The 16,652-nt window shown below is 59.5% G+C and overlaps 2 protein-coding genes and 1 long non-coding RNA gene across 11 annotated transcripts in view; 2 read left to right on the top strand and 1 right to left on the bottom strand.

Annotated features, from left to right (window-relative positions):
- The window catches only part of PRR5 (proline rich 5), a 50,994-nt gene extending 49,687 nt beyond the window's left edge, over positions 1-1,307 (top strand). For all 6 annotated transcript variants that reach the window (XM_041755208.1, XM_041755205.1, XM_041755204.1 and 3 more), the window contains one exon: positions 338-1,307. In XM_041755208.1, coding sequence (XP_041611142.1) covers positions 338-813 — 476 coding nt within the window. In that variant the 3' untranslated portion in view covers positions 814-1,307. The remainder of the gene's footprint in view (positions 1-337) is intronic.
- An 11,041-nt stretch (positions 1,308-12,348) lies between these two features.
- On the bottom strand, positions 12,349-14,923 carry LOC121490953. The gene is made up of 3 exons (XR_005987811.1): positions 14,871-14,923; positions 13,008-13,194; positions 12,349-12,588 (listed from the first exon to the last, which is right to left on the bottom strand). It is a non-coding gene; the product is annotated as an uncharacterized LOC121490953 (long non-coding RNA).
- Positions 14,924-14,996: 73 nt separating this feature from the next.
- Positions 14,997-16,652, top strand: part of ARHGAP8 (Rho GTPase activating protein 8) — a 66,090-nt gene continuing 64,434 nt past the window's right edge. Inside the window, exon 1 of one of the 4 annotated variants that reach the window (XM_041755198.1) lies at positions 14,997-15,035. The gene's annotated coding sequence lies outside the window, so the exon portion shown is untranslated. Of the gene's footprint in view, positions 15,180-16,652 lie in introns of all 4 variants that reach the window. The other 3 variants (XM_041755202.1, XM_041755199.1, XM_041755200.1) reach the window with 3 other exon arrangements.

Genomic DNA, 16,652 nt, shown 5'->3' with positions numbered 1-16,652 from the left:
CCGGCCCCCGCCCAGCTCCTGCCCATCCAGGGGAACAAAGAAGTGATATGGGCACAGACCCAGTGTCAGAGCTGGGGTGGGGACCCGCGTGCCTCTCCCTCACTCTCTGAGCTGCCCCAACAGGAGTGGTGGACGGGGACTGGGTCAAGGATCCACACCAATTTGGCTTTTCCCCGTGGCTGTCCTTTCATGCAGAGCTAAGCACACAGGAGGTGCTGGCTGTCCTCTGGGCCCAGGAAGGGCCTGGAACACACGGGTGCCTGGGTTTGCCAAGTGGCTGCTGCCCACCTGGCCCCTGGCCTCCCGGGCCTGACACCTCGTCTGTCTGTCTCTGCAGAGAAGCACTTCCTGCGCCGCTCCCGCTCAGGGGACGTTCTGGCCAAGAACCCCGTGGTGCGCTCCAAGAGCTACAACACCCCGCTGCTGAACCCCGTGGCGGAGCACGAGGCCGAGGGTGCAGCAGCCGGTGGCCCTGGTATCCGCAGGCACTCGGTCTCGGAGATGACGTCCTGCCCCGAGCCCCAGGGCTTCTCTGACTCGCCTGGCCAGGGCCCCGCCGGGGCCTTCAGACCGTCTCCGGTGCCCCAGTCGGGGCCGTGCCCCAGCAGACTGTACCCCCCCAGCCAGCCCCCCGAGCCTGGCCCAGGCGCGGCCCATGGCTCCCCGCCCTCCTCCAGTCCAGAAAACCTGGTGGACCAGATCCTGGAATCCGTGGACTCGGATTCGGAAGGAATCTTCATTGACTTTGGCCGGGCCCGTGGCTCTGGCGCATCGGAGTTCGAGGGGGCCGGGGGTCGGCAGAGTATTGTGTGAGGGCCCCGAGTTTTTACTGCCCCCGTGTGTGTGCCTGTGGGGTGCATGTGTGCAAGAGGTTTTTTTACTCTTTCCTGTGGGCGCCAGCCACTTTGCCATTTCCTGAGTCTCTGTTGGAAAAACCACCACCACCCCAGCCCCCAGCCCCGCTCCGTGCTGGGGCCTCTTGGCTGCTCCACCTGCCTCACAGGTCACCAGGTCCGCTGGGCAGCCGTGTGTGCATGGAACAGACATTGCCACCGCCCCCAGCCTGCCCCGGCCCGCCAGTGTCCACCCCCGTGGACACCGAACCCTGTGGCTCAGCCGGGCCTCCAGAATGATCCCCAGAGCAATGGGGGTCGGTCACAGACCTGCCTAACCCCCTTCCCGTTCGCCTCAGGCCACAGCGTGACCTGTGTGTGCCTGACCCAGGCCCACGAGCCACCCGTCCTCGCTCTGCCCGGGGCGGCTGGCCGTGGGCAGGAAGAGGATGGAATAAAACCTGTCTGCCCCAATCCCGAGCTCATGTCTGTGACGCCAGGCCCCAGACCTCCTTCCCCGGGGCTCACCCCCAGATCTCACATCTTGGTCCCAGGGCAGGTTGCTGGGGCCCAGTTCCTCTGCCCCATCCTGATAGTGGGGCTCAGAGGCCCTGAAAAGGAAGAGCTGGAAAGCGGGGTAGCCTCTTAGGAGTGGCTGGGACCATGGTAGGAAGGGCACACGCATAGGGTCAGGGATGGGCACGGCCACCAGCGAGGGAAGAGCATGTGAGGTTTCTTGTGGGCCGGGTGGGGATGTTTCTCATCCGGTTGGAAGGCAACCCCCTGCCCCATTCAAAGGGCTCACCCCTCGAGTTCATCTCTTGGAGGTGGGGAGGGGGCCCACGGGATGGGGGCTGGAGAGTGCTGTGCACTGGGTGGTCAGGAGGGGAGGCTCACTGATGGTGACACAGGGCCCGCCAGCCATGGGGATCTGCGCAAGGAGCCGTCTGCGTATCTCCTAGGAGACCCAGCCAGGAGCCCCTGCTTCAGCTTGGGGCACAGATGTGCCGTGGGGCGGCCAGCCAGAAGGAGCTCTGGCTTGTCATCTGTGAGATGGGAATGTACTGACTTCACGAGCTCCGTGTCCCCCCGCCCCCGCCCCCACCCCCGCCCCGGCACTTGGAAGGTGCTCCAGGAACAGGTGGGCCGCCCCGAGTAGGGGGCAGCCGGGCAGCTGGGAGGACAAGAGTGAGCAACCCCAGCCTCAGGGGAACTGGGCCGGAAGCCTGTTCCAGGTCGGAGAACTAATGAGAAGGGCCACTCGGCTGGGCCAATGGGGCTGAGATCCCTGAACTGCCTGCCTTGGCTCCCAGCTCCCTCCTGGAACCCAGGATAGGCTTGGAGCCAGCTAATGGATTGGGATGGGGGTGATGACCATCAGCAGGGTCCCCTCCAGGCAGAAGGGCCAGGCCAAGGCCAGAAATGGCAGGAACCTGTGTGGCTCTGCCCTCACCGGGGGGCTGGGTCCTCTGTTCTGTGCCCACCTTCTAGTGTTAAGGGCTCCCTTGCAGAGGTCTGGGCATCCCAGGCCCCTGGGGACTCTGGTGGCACCTGCTAGTACAGGGGCTCACGGCCAGGTGTGGCCTTTGTCTGTGGGGACCCCAGAGCTCTGACAAATACTGCCCTGGGCAGAGGGAGACCCCATACGCCAGCCTGTGGTGCCTCACCTGTGATGGAGAAGGTGAACCCCCAGGAGAGTGGATGCAGAGCCTGGGTCCTGAAGAAGTGGAGGGGCTGCCCCCAGGACCCCCCCTTAGAGGAGCAGCTCATCACCTGGGCTGGGAGCAGGTCTAGTGTTACACTCAGCCTTGTTCAAAAAACATTTAAGGTAAACTGAAACATCTTGTCATAAATGGGTAAATGACATGAAAACTCAGGACCAGGGGTCACATAATTTAAAGGACCAGGTTCAGCTTCCTCCCCGCAATCCACAGAACGTCTCATGTACAGATGTGTGGGCCTTGGCCTTGGATGAAGCACCAGCATCCCTTCCGAGAACCAAACTTTCTTACGACGAAGGCCACATCCCCGGTCAGGTCTCACTTTGGCCACCAGGGAGCTCAGGCCAGGCCCCAAGCTGGCTGCGGCTAGTGCAAGCCTGTGGCCCAGGAGCCTGCTGTCCTACCCCACCCCACCTGCCACCCCTAGTCCCTCCACCTGTTCCCTCCACGGGACTCGTCACTGTAACTTCAGGGGCAGACACGGGGCGTGGGGCTGGAACCTTCTACGGTGCAAGCATTCTAGATGTGGAGAAGCCCGTACCTCTGCAGCCCCAAGCCCTGGAAGAGAACTGGGCCCGGGAAGGGGCCCCGGGGCTTCGAGCTCCTGGGAGACCCGCTCAGAGGGGTCCGTGATTAGTCCGACCCCTACCAGGAGGCCACCTGTCCTGTCCCCGCCGAGCCACAGCCACAGGTCAGCGAGCCTATGGAACGTTCACTATTCGTGGTTGGTCCGCCCACGGCATCACCAGGGAACCTTCCCCATGGGCTGGGCTGTAAGAACCCACCTTACTGTTTCTGTCTTCGTTGTAGGTTCTCCGGACACTCTCTGGCCCCTGCGTGGGGCGTGGGGGTCTCGGGCCCAGCCTGCACCTGCCTATACGGACTCTGCATCTCAGCCAGCCCCCACGGGACCCGCGTGCTGTGACCCGCACCAGACACCGGCAGCCCTCCGTCCCAGGCGGGTGCTCCAAGGGTCTGAAGTGAAAAGTCCCGCTAAGCATCAAAGTCAGTAGCGCTTCGGGCAGAAACTCGCCCAAAAGCAGGCAGTGGAGCCGAGGGGTGGTGGGAACGGGGCACCCGCTCTATCCCGCAGCCTCAGCCGATGAAGAGGATGGTGGCGGGGGTGCAGGGGGACAGAGGGCCACACAGCGGGAAATCTGGGAAAAACCAACAAAGCTGTCTTAAACGATTCAACCCGGGAACCCCGTGTCCGAGCTGCAGAGGGGGTCCCGCTCTCCGTCTTGGGGTGCTGCCTCGGTCTGTGTGACTCCTTGGGGCACCTGCGAAGCCCGTCTAGCACGTCCTTAGAATGGCGCTTTTACAAGAAAACACAGATGACGAGGGGAGACGCACGCAGACGTCTGCAGAACGTGTCGGAGCCACAGCCAGATCTCACGCGGGCCCGTACCCCCCTGCCCACTTGTCAGGACCTGAAGTGACATTTCAGGTCTCAGCACCCCCTGGGTGTGATGTGAGCCTGTGTGATCGCTGCTGGGGACAGACGCTGGGCACTGCTCCTGGGCCCGGGCTCCGCCGACCGTGCACTCCTCAGGAGAGACGCTAACAGACGCTCCTGTCCTTCCATCCAGTGCATCAGCTCAGGGAGCTGAGGACTGGCACTCCAGCCCCTGCTGCTCACCTCTGAGGGGGGGGGGGGGGGGGGGACTCAGGGCACCCTCCCCTGGGAGCCCCCCTGCCTTGTGGCCCTGTTCAGGGCGCTCCCTGGCTTCCTCCATGGGGGCCGCCGGCTTCCCCTTCCTGCCAGAGTCACCGGGACCCAGCGCTTGGGAGTGACAGGTGCCCCACCTGTCACCCTTGATGCCTCCTCACCCTCCTGCCTGTACCGCTGCCCCCGCCTGGCTGGGCTGCCTCTCTCCCCAGCTGCACCCCCGGGGCAGCCAGGGAGGCTGCTCCACAGCACGGGGGCTGCCCCCCGTTGCCCTCCCGGAGCCCCCTGCGGCTGTCCGCTGCCCTGGGCCTGGTGCGGTAGGCCCTCCACGGGGGCGCCTCTCTAGGCCGCCTCTGGCTGGGGCTCCCCGCATCAACTCCCTCCTCCATGCACGTGCAGCACATGCACACCCCTGCGTGCACACCCCTGCGTGCATACCCCTGCGTGCATATGCACATGTGTGCACACACACTCCCCTCCCTGAGGCCCTTTGCTGCTTCCCACCGCTGCCTGCACCCCTCATTCTTTGCTTTCCCTGAGCCGGACCCCTCTGCCTGGCATACTTCAAGATTCCCCAAGTGCAAGATGCTCCCTGGTTTCCCTGAGGGGAAACCTGGCCAAGCCTCCCCTGGCACCCCCACCCCCACCCCCCTTCCTAAGGCCTGTGACATTCCCACGACACCGTGGGCCCCAGGAAGGCAGGCCTGGGCTAACCCGGCTGAAGACACTGGGAGCTCCATGGTCCCGGCTGCCTCCCTCACCTGCACCTGTGGAATCCAGGAGGGTTGAGGCTAAAATGAGGAGGGTCCCCTCCTGGAAGAAGACACAGGACCAGGATGGGAAGAGTGGGCAGCTGGGGCCCAGGCCCCAAAGCAAGGCCCCCTCCTTCATCACATTCTCCATGAACAAGCCCAGTGCACCAGAGCATCCAGGAACTGAGGGGCTTTCACGGACCTCCCACGAGGAGGGGAGGTGGAATCGGGGGGGAAGGGGGGCTGCAGGAGAGAGTTTCCACCTCCCATCCCCCCTGCACACACCTCTGCATTCCCTGCTGGAACTCAGGTTCCCCTGGAGGTCATGCTCATCTATGCAGACACTAATGCACACATGCATACGTGTGTCTCTGTCTCTGTCTTTCTTTGTCTCTGTCTCTACCTCTCTACCTCTGTCTCTCTGTCTCCGTACCGCCAATGGCACTAAACCATCCTGGCCCTGCCCCCTCGGCATCTTCCCTGTTTTCTGGCAGAAAAGGTCAGCTCGGTCCCTTGGTCCCAGGCTTCCAAACCCAGCCTGTCACCCTTCCTAACAAGCAAAGGCCCTTTCTGCCGCCAGGACCCACCCACTTTGGGAGGCAGGAGAACCGGAGGTCGGAGGTCGGAGGTCAGGTCGGAGGTCGAGAAAGCCACCTCCGGGGACCGGGAGAATTTTACAGCAGCAGCTGTCCTGGCCCCCAGAATCTTGACGCTCTTGCTCTGGGCCAGCGCCCGCGTCGTCCTCCCATCCCCGCCCCTGTCCCTGTCCCTGGGGCTGCCTACTACCACACATCCCATTTCACAGGCGACAGGACAGAGGCTCCAAGAGGTGTGAGGCCGGCTATGGTCCCTTGGCTGAGAGGGAGGCCGTGCCAGGGCCCTGTCATACCTCGGTCCCACTGCAGAGCTCTGGTGGCTGCTGGCCAGAGCATTAGGGGACGGGGACGGGGGACCCATGGCTGGGACCTGCGCCTCCTGGGGCCACATGCCTGCTGGATGAGCTGAATGGTGGAGGAGCCTCTGGGGAGCAGGAAGGCCAGGCCAGAGGGAGCCTTGGTCCTTTTCTTGGAAAAGGTAAAGAAAATCCTGTCATATTGTTAGTCCCTCTCCACCCTCTCTGTCATCTACCCTTTCCTTCCTGTCATCTCAGACTTCAGTTCAAAATGGCACAGGCGTGTTTGTGTGGACTCGTTAGAGGATGGAGCTCACTGCAAATGCATGGGTGGTGTGGGGAACACGCTCATGCATGACTGGAGGGGCCCCCAAACTTTACAGGCAGACGGGGACACACCCAGGCACGTCCCAGTCTGCCCATGATCCTTGCCCTGCCGAGTGGCCCTGAGCAGCATGTTTCAGAGACTGCCTCCTTCCCTGGGGCTCCCTGCTTCCTCCCCCAGCGCTCCCGGGGGGCCTCCTCAGTCCTGGGGTCAGTCCTGGGCGCGGGTGTGGGAGGGCCACCTGTTCCCGGGGCTCACTCAGCATCCAGGGCCGCTCTGGTCTGCCTGCCTCACCCCTGGAGAGGCCCCCAGCCCAGGCAGCCGGCCCCTCCCCTCCTTCTCCCTGGCGCTGCCCGGAGGTGGGCCTACCATCCTGGGGCTCTGTCTGGGCAGGCTGGGCAGAGCCTCCGAGGAGCGGGACACACCCCTTGCGGCCCCAAGTCCAAGCCCACCTGGGGTGTCTACTCCTCAATCTGTTCAAGCCTTGGGGAGGGGTATGCTCAGCCCCCCAACTGTCCCGTTCAATCGCTCCCACTGCCACTGCTCCTGGCTTTCAAATGGGCACCTTCTCACTGGACCCTCAAGTGGTGGACGGAGAGCTCCTCCCATGTCTCTCCTTCAGGACACTAATCCTATGGGGTCAGGGCCCCCTGATCTCTGACCTCATTTAAACCTTAATTACTTCTTGGGGCACCTGGGTGGCTCAGCGGTTGGGCATCTACTTTCAGCTCAGGGCATGATCTCGGGGTCCTGGGATCGAGTCCCCATCGGGCTCCCTGCATGGAGCCTGCTTCTCCCTCTGCCTGTGTCTCTGCCTCTCTCTGTGTGTCTCATGAATAAATAAATAAAAATTAAAAAAAATAAAGCTTAGTTACTTCCTTGGAGACCCCATCTCCCAATATAGTCATTCAGGTAGTCAGGGCTTCAACATACACATTTTCAGGGGACACGGTCCCTGAAATAGTACCGTCCACCCTGATGGATGATGGGCCCATTTCTCAGGTAGCAAGACCCCAGTCAGAGGAAGGTCACCTGGGGCCAGGAGCCCAGCGTGGTCACAGGTCACGGGAGCCCCACCCACCCTGTAGCATTTAGGAAAACTGGGGGTGGGTCACTATAACCTTCCTAGTGCCCTTGCCTGCCTGCCTGCACCCCTTCTGAGAGTTAACCTTTGCTTTGGGGGGTGTGCGTGTGTGTGTGCACCCCACAACAGCCACCCACTAGCCTGAGACCCCAGTGAGCACAGCCTTGGACCACCAGAGAGTCTTTGCTCTCTGTAGCGTCAGTATGGCTTTTAGGAAGGTCCCACAGGGGGCTGGGTGGCCAGAGGCCCAGGAATCACAGGGGCGAGGAGACCTGTGCTCTGGAGGGACAGATCGGAGTGGGGAGTCCCTCCTGGCTGGAGCTGCCTGGAGCCCAGGATGACCCCGGAGAAGGAAGGGAAGACCCCAGGCTGAGACAGAAAGCCTGGAAGTCGGTGTGTGCTTCTAAAGATTTGACTCACGTGTGATTTCCCATTTGACCATCAAAGTACTACTTGGCCTGTGAATTAAAAGAAAGACTGCTGGGTGTACACCCAGGTCGGCCGAAGGAGGGGACTTGAAATGATATTTGCATGTTCGTAGCAGCGCGATTCACAGTAGCCCAAAGGTGCAAGCAACCCAGTGTCCATGGACGGACCAGCAGATAAACAGAATGTGCTCCATCCACGCAAAGGAATATTGTTCAGTCTTTTTTTTTTTTTAAGATTTTATTTATTTATTCCTGAGAGACGCAGAGAAAGAGGCAGAGACACAGGCAGAGGGAGAAGCAGACTCCCTGCAGGGAGCCCGATTGCGGGGAGCCCGATGCGGGACTCCGGACTCGATCCTGGGGCCCAGGGATCGCGCCCTGAGCCGAAGGCAGACGCTCAACCGCTGAGCGCCCCCAGGTGTCCCCGAATATTGTTCATTCTTAAAAAAAAAAAAAAGAAGGCGATCCTGACACGTGCCACAACACGGAGGGGCCTTGGGGACATCATGCTCAGTGAAACAAGCCAGTCACAAAAGGACAAGAACTGTCGGATTCCATTTTATAGGAAGCCCCTAGAGTCGTCAGACTCAGAGAGGAAGAAAATAGAAAGGTGGTTGCCGGGGGCTTGGGGAGTGGGACGGACGTGTCTAGTGGGGACAGGGTTTCAGTTTTGGACAATGAAGGGTTCCGCAGCATGAGTGTACTTCACAGGACGGTGCGGGATACTTAGAAGGGGTCAGGACGGAGGGAGGGAGAGAGCAGGGAAGGGAGACCTCCTTCCCTCCCTGTGGCACTTTCCTTGGGGAGTGTGGGGCGCCCCACGCTGGCCCCTCTGTGGAGGCCTGAGTGGGGGGAGCATTATTCCAGCGAGGGACTGTGGTCTCCGAACTCCAGGAGTGTCCATCAGTGACCTTGGGGACTCCGTGCAGCTTCAGCCAGGGATGCAGCGGGCACAGACTCAAGCCCCTAATATCACGATGTTCTTCTGCTCTCTGCCTCCTGGGCACCTGGAAGGCCCCCACTTCCTTGTCTCCTTGTGGCAGCTGGGGCCACATGACCACCTCTGGCCGGCGCGTTCTCTGCAGAAGGGATGTGGGGCCCTTGGGAGCTGCCAGGTGGAGATTCTCCAGAGCTCACCTTCCCTCTGTGTGGTGAGTGGCACTGTTCTAGATGGGACGGCTCTGCTAGGTGAGGTCTTGGGGGCTGCAGACATGTGGTGTGAATGAGAGGTAGACCTAAGTCTGTGTGAGCCCCTGAGATGGGGGGGCTGTTTGTTACTGTGGCATACCCTGGCTTGACCTGACTGATACACTCTTCTTTCCCAAATGCTCTTTCCCTTGGACGCCTGGGGGGCTCAGTGATTGAGCATCTGCCTCCGGCTCAGGGCATGATTCTGTGATCCTGGGATCGAGTCCTGCATCGGGCTCCCTGCATGGAGCCTGCTTCTCTCTCTGCCTGTGTCTCTGCCTCTCTCTCTCATAATAAATAAATAAAATATTTTAAAAAATACTCTTTCCAAAGTGGTTTGTGAGTGGGGGGAGAAGGTCGAAGGGGATACGCGGTTTTATATGTTTATACGCACGCATGCCCTCGTGGGCAGAGCCGGGACCCTGGGCTCTGATCCTGAATTGGTCGCTGCTGTGTGACATTAGGCAAGTACTCCATCCTCAGTTTCTGGCTTCTGTAGCACGGATTTTTCCAGACACAAAATTCTGTGGCTGGTGATATTTCTTTGCTTGTGCATGCACTATGGACACACGCAGAGCCCGGCTGTAGGATTGTAAGCTCCCAGACACCAGCGTCCCTGATTAAGTAGCTCTGCGCAGACGACAATGCATGGGGTAGACAAGCGCTTAATGGGTTTTGACCTGAAAGTGATAATGGCTTAATAATAAACGGACGGTCTTACCCCAAGAACGCTCTTCCCCATTGACTGATGTGTTTGCTTAGAGCTCAGAACCGCTTTAACAGGCTGTAAAAAGCTATAAAAATGTAAAGTATCATCCACATCATCACAAGAAGAATTTCTCATGCTGACATTTCTCTTTTCACTATGGGGATTTATGTCAGCCTGCGTTTGGCGGGGGGAGATGGGAGGATGCGGGATCTGGCAGGGTTCGTGTTTGCCAGCCCCCGAAGTAGATTCTGTCTCAATATAGGGAAGGAGGTCGCTAAAGGATGTTGGGAGATCCCAGCCGTTGGGAGTGGGAGAGCCAACACCGAGGCACCACTCCTTCCAGGAGCAGGGACCCAACCCACTCCAAGGGACACACCTGATGGGAAAACAGCCACTCCTGCAGGCCCTGCCAGGGACACCCCCACTGCGTGGAGATGCCCCCACTGCACGGTGATGATCCCACTGCACGGAGATGCCCCCACTGCACGGAGATGCCCCCGCTGCACAGAGATGCTCCAGTTACACAGAGATGCTCCCACTACATAGAGATGTTCCCATTGCACAGGGATGCTCCTACTGCATAGGGATATTCCCACTGCACAGGGATGTTTCCACTGCACAGAGATCTTCCCACTGCACAGAGATGTTTCCACTGCACAGGGATGTTCCCACTGCACAGGGATGCTCCAGTTGCACAGAGATGGTCTCACTGCACAGAGATGCCCCCACTGCACAGAGATGCTCCCACTGCAGAGACACTACGATTGCACAAGATGCCCCCACTGCACAGAGATGCTCCAGTTGCACAGAGATGCTCCAGCTGCCACCAGGACTGACACCAATCATGTCCCAGGTACTTGTAGCCACCGCAGCCTCCCCCACCCCTCCACTCACATGCCCAGCCGCCCTTTCCACTGTAATATATTCCAGGACTGCTTCCTCCCTAAGAGCATACATCATGATGGTGGAGCCTAAGTCCCTGTTTGGGCCCTGGTTGCGAAGGAAAACGAGTAAACCTATTGTCTGGCCACCTTGGGCAGAGAGACTAGGAGGAGTGGGAGTCCCAGTGTAGCAGGGGCATGTGAAAGGGGCAGGGTGCCAGAGGGCACAACCGGTGTCCCACCCTCATGTCAGATAGGGCATCAAGAGTGTGGCCTGCTCAGTTGCAAATCCACAGGATTTCAATAATTAGGTCCAAATGATCCCAGAAAGCATCGTGCAGGGTGCACATGGGTTGTACTCAGTTTGCAGTGAGTGCTAACAACCAGATGCATTTGCTCTGAAACAGGGGCGGGAGCAGGCTTGGAGGGTGGGTGAGAAACCCGCCCTGAACTGGGAGCTGGCCCGGGCTGCACCGCTGCAGGGAGGCCCTCGCCTCCCCCCAGGTCTTAGGGGCCTGGCCCGTGAGGGAGAGAGTGGGTCGGGATTTAGATCCCTTTAGGCTCCGTCCAGCCACCACGCCCACACTCAGCAGGGAAATTCTGGTTTCGAGGTTTTAATAAGGTTCAAAGCAGAGCAAGTCTTGGCTCAAGCAGCTGGCAGGGAGAGTTAATTTGAGAGAAAACAAATGTGCAGCCTAAGACCTTGGACCAAAGGATCTTTATTTCCTCCTTTCTTCAAGCTCTCCAGCCCCCAGTGCTTATTAACGTGGAATTTGCTGCTTGGGGAAGAGCCAACTCTCCGACTTCATAAACATTTGTAAGAGCAAATTTAATAAAGCCGGGAATAATGCCATTCAGATGTAATTCCTTCGTTTCGCATTATTATTCTTTGTCTTCTCTTGCAAGGCATTTGAAATGCACGGAGTTATTGTTATAGCAACAAAAGGAAATGAGTAACTGGTGGCTTGCTGATTAGACGCACTTGGGGAAAAATGGAGAAAGGAACCTAACTGGGACCTGCCTGGGTTTTACTGTTCCTTTCTCTTTCTCCTTCCTTTTACCATGAATGGCGAACACACCTGCATTGTTTCCCCTGTAATCATTCTGCATTACTGCCTTATCATACGCATGTTATGATCACTAAGCTCTAGCTGTGGAATTTGTATGAAAGTCTCACAAACACAAGTGCGGGGAGGGTGGCATTTTCCCCCCTCCGTGTCTTAATACCGTGCAATTATGGGGCCAGCCACAAGGCGACTGGGGGATTTTCTCTTCTGTCCAAAGTTGCTTTTTAAGACAGAAAACCTGCAAACTGTCCCTCTTTTGTGGGAGACTGAACTTGCATTGATACTAAAAAAAAAAGATGTTTGGGGAGGCCTGGGTGGCTCAGCGGTTTAATGCCTGCCTTCAGCCCAGGGTGTGATCCTGGGGTCCTGGGATCGAGTCCCACATCAGGCTCCCTGCGTGGGGCCTGCTTCTCCCTCTGCCTCTGTCTCTGCCTCTCTCTCTGTCTCTCTCATGAATAAATAAATACAATCTTTAAAAAAAAAAGATGTTTGTATTCCAAAAAGGAGAAGAGACACAAAGCACTAGATTAACCCGATGGAGTGTGGATCGAGTGTGAGTTACTGGCATGAATCAAATCCTTGATGTCATGTTTTGAGAGAGAAGGATTTGGTGTACAAATAGGCCCATTCCCGCTCTGTCCAGAGGCACACACATGTATGGGTGTGAGAAGTTAGCACCACAGTCCCCTCTTCGCTACCTAGAGTCCTTTGGGAGCAAGCAGTGTACGCAAGAATAAGAGGCAGGTGCAAGGTGCTAATTGAACAGGCTGGCCGGTGAGTATGGTTACAAATTCTTTGCACACAAAAAGGCCGCTGCTTGGGTGATGATGCACATGGGGAGCAGGGGTGTGGGAGCGCCTGGCTCCGGGGCCCCAAAGAGACCAGGTCCAGCCACTCCTTGACAAAATCCAAAGGCAGGGAGATGAGTGATGGTGACACAGGAAAGCAGTTTATTCCATTGAGGCCAATGCCGGGAAGACAGCGCATGGACATCTCAAACGCTGTCCCCAAAGAGCTGAAAAGCCGTCCAGGTTTATACCTGGAAAATGTGGGACAAAGGTCAGTGGGTTGGAACAGGTGGGCGGTAAGGGTCAGGTTGTCACTGTCGTGGGCTCAGTCACCTGGGGATTTGCTGGCTCAGGGGGGGCCTATTGCTTGAGGGGGTAGTTCTGGTTCCCAACAGGGGATGCTCTGCCTACAGGGTCTTTCACCTGAGTTAAGAGATACACGGGAGGGACGCCTGGGGGGCTCAGTGGTTGAGCGTCTGCCTTGGCCCAAGGCGTGATCCCAGGGTCCTGGGATCGAGTCCCGCATCGGGCTCATAGTGAGGAGTCTGTTCCTCCCTCCACCTGTGTCTCTGCCTCTTTCTCTGTGTTTCTCATGAATAAATAAAATCTTAAAAAAAAGAGAGAGAGAGAGAGTGAGAGATACACGGGAAAGAACTTAGAAGGTACCAACCGAGGTCAGCACAGAGGCCGTGGGAATCTTCTTTCAATGGTAACAGGAAACGGGGGTCATCCTTTCATCCACGTTGATTGGGGTTGGCGCCAGCTCTGAGCCCAGCCGGGAGCAAACGGCCTTGCAGCCCCGGTCTGCCACAGAATGGAAACAGCCAATTTCGTGCCGGGCACTGGTCCTGTCGACACTAATCCATATTCATGTATTTCATGGTTATCATTAGCAAAACCGGCGGGAAGCAGACTGTCTTTTGACTTTGGGGAGGATAAGGCCCTGGTCTAACTCCCTTCCCACTCCTGGAAAGGTTATGTGTCTCAGACTCAGCCAGTCAGAGGCCTTCTCTGTTTTTTGTTTGTTTTTTTTTAATTTAAATTTAAATTTTTTTCTGCTAGTGTCAGGAGAGAAACTCCACAATTTGGTAACACAGTATAAGAGTGTGTTATCAGAGGATGCTTTGGGTTGCAAGGAATAAAAAACTGTAAATTAGTTTAAACAAGACTTTATTGGTGCATCAAACTAAAAAGTCCAGAAGTAGGGCAGGCTTTGGGGCAGGTTTGATCCGGGGGTTCTGGAGGACCTGGTTCCTTGTCATCTCTGTTTAGACCTCTTTGTGGTCACAGGATGGCCTGGTGAGTCCAGTGCACCAACCTTCCTCATCTAGGTTGGGGGAGGGAAAAGGAGGAAGCAGGATTTCTTCTCCCCCAACTATTCCAGCCAGGACCAGTTACTTTGAGAACCTTCACCAGTACCATTAAGGAGGGGGTGTATTATGCTGGCTGGCCTCTGCAATCAGACCCCCCCAGAGATGGGGAGAGGTCAGCATGCCTGATTATCTTGGCTGCTGGACGGAGGCTACTGGGCACACATAGAGCCCATCACACACGGTCCACCAGTAGCCGTGCCACCGTCCATGCAAAGCAGCCTGGGACTGGGGAGCCACCTGTCCCCCTCCACCCGGGTCAGGGGAGCACTGGGGCTGGGGCAAGGCATGAAAGGCTCTTGTGGCTGTTGTGTGGAGGCAGATCAAAGGGGCCAGGGTGGGGCAGGGGGGCCTGGTAGGGGGCCGCTGCATGAGCCACCTGCGAGGTGCTGGTGGCCAGGTCTCCTTGGGCCAGTGTGGGGGAGAGAAGTGGTGGTGCCTCGTCTACTCTGGAGTAAGAGCTGTGGGGCTTGCTGAGGGACCGCAGATGGGATGTGGGAGCTGGAGGGGAGCCAAGGATGACCCCAAGGGTTTGGACAGCGTCCAGGGACCATGAGGTAGGAAGCCCAGGGAGGGGCTCCAGCTGGCCCCCAGGCCTCTGCACAGAGAGGGCAGGTGGGGAGGTGGAGGCAGGACTCTGGTCAGCAGATCTTCGGTTAGGATCATCAGGGTATAGACCATGTTGAGAGCAGGAGGCTGGATGAGATCAGCCGGTGTAGGCAAAAGCGGGGTGCAGACTGGGCCCCGGGGTGGGCTTCAGGGCAGGGAAGTAATGCTCCCACGGGCGGAAATGCAGCACGTGGCCCGAACGACCCTTTAGAGGCCCAAGTCTCCGTCACACTGCCTCCTCCAGGAAGGCCTCCTCCTGGCTCCTCAGCTTGGGTCAGGGCCGCGGTCTCTGGGGAGTTCTGAGCTCAGCGTGGGGTCCCCACCGCCGCCCAGGAAGGCAGCACCGGGCCCAGGAGACGCTTTGGGAGATTCTATGGACTCCTCCTGCCTGCTCCTCACTTTGCACGTCGCCAGCGCGGGCAGGCGGGTGGGCACGGAAGGGGCCAGCCGCAGGGTGGGCTGTGCCAAGGAGGGGCTGACCCGCGCGAGACGCAGGCGCGCCCCGGGGGCTAAGCCAGGGGCTCGCGGCACCTCCCCCCCGCCCGCGGGCTCACCTGTGCGGCCGGTCCCAGCCCCGCCGCGACCTCCGCCGACCCGGGCGTCCGAGCCCCAGAACCGCAGCGCCGCGCGGGCCGGGGCGGGGCGAGGGGCGGGCGGGCGCGGGGCGGGGGCCACTTCCGGGGCGGGGCCAGGTGAGGCGGGTCGGCCGCGGAGCGCAGGTGAGGCGCCGGGGGGCTGTGGGCAGGTGAGGCCCGGCGTCCGCGGGGGGAGCCCGCCCGAGCCTCGCGTGGGGACGCCACGCGGCTCCGACGGTGTGAGCGGGCGGCCGCCCCGGGTCACCGCCCAGGTGGGCCCGGCGACAGGTGACCTGCGCGGGAAGGCGGGCGAGCCCAGCGGCCCCGCCGGGGGGGGGGGGGGGGGGGGGGGGGGTCTCCTCGCCCTTCCCCCCCCTCCCCTCTGGGTTTCCTGGAGCACGCTCCTCCCCCTCCTGGCCCCGCACCCTCCCCTCCCCCTCCTGGCCCCGCACCCTCCCCTCCCCCTCCTGGCCCCGCACCCACTCCCCTCCCTGCTCCCTGCCTCTCCCCCCTCCTCGCTGGCTGCGCACCTCCTCAGTCCCTGCTCCCTGCCTCTCCCTCACTCCCTTCCCTCCCTGCTCCCGGCCTGAGCCCCTCCCCTTCTCTCCCTGCCTCCTCCCGTCCTCTTCTCTCCCTCCTCAACCCTGCACCCCCTCCCCTCCCTGCCTCTCCTCCCCTTCCTCGCCCTCCCTCTTGGCCCTGCACTCCTTCCCTCCCTGCCTCCTCCCACTCCTCCCCCTCTCCCTGCACCCCTCCCCTCCCCACCACTCCTCTTCTTTCTCACCCCTGCACCCCTTCCCTCCCAACACCCCTCCCCTTTCTCCTGCCCCATCCCCTTTCCCCCCTCCTCCCCTCCCCAGCCATCTGCCTGGCTGCTGGCCCCCCATTCCCCTCCCCCATTTGGGGTCTCTCATTTGGCAGGGTTGCACATTGTACAGGCACATCAGCCCCCTCACCCCAAACCAGGGAGGTGGGAGGCATCTGTCCATTTGACAAATGAGGAAACTGAGGCTGAGCAGGTGCTAGGCTGATTCAAAGCCAGGGCTCTGGCTGGGCTGCTGGCTGGGCCAGCCCCAGGGGTGGAAGCCCAGGAGTGAGTGGGCCAGAACGCACAATCAGTTAGGGGCGAGGCCCTGGCTCCTCTCCCGGTTCTCAAGCCCTGGCATGGGGCCTGGTCCCAGAATTCCTGGGGTCACTGACTGCAGCACTGGCTTGGGGCTGTGTGGGGTGGCTCCCCAGGCCCCTGGAGAAGGACCTTTTAGAATCCTCAGGAAGGGGGCACAGGGGTGGGGACATGGCCTGGCTGTCTGGTGGCCACAGACTGGGAGGTGCTGGGTCAGAGGCTACGCTGTGCTTTAGCACATCTGTGAAACGTGGTGTTAACATTCATGCCGGTGAGAACTTGGAATTTAAGTTAAGACTCAACAGTTAGCATCCTTTGGTTGGTTTCTGTTGGCCGTTTTGGGGATCTCGTTCGTGCGTTTCTCCTTTAATACAGTGACTAACCATTCCTCCATGTGACACCGGGAGGGGGCAGTGAGCAGGGACACAGGGTACTGGGCCTGAGCCCAGCTCTTCCTGTGGACAGCCGCCTCCACAGTCCTTGGACACAGTAGACCCAGAGGGAAGCTGGGGGCTAGAGGGGGTCACGGGGGGCATCCTGGAGGAGGCAGCCATTGAACTGGAAGATGGATGGGGGAGGTAGGCATGGAAGGTATGCAGGTTGGGGTCACACGGGGAGGGGGGGAGGTTATTCACCCA

This window comes from Vulpes lagopus, chromosome 5 (genome assembly GCF_018345385.1).
Source record: "Vulpes lagopus strain Blue_001 chromosome 5, ASM1834538v1, whole genome shotgun sequence".
Taxonomy (NCBI): Eukaryota; Metazoa; Chordata; class Mammalia; order Carnivora; family Canidae; genus Vulpes; species Vulpes lagopus.
This window is presented reverse-complemented; position numbering and strand designations above follow the sequence as displayed.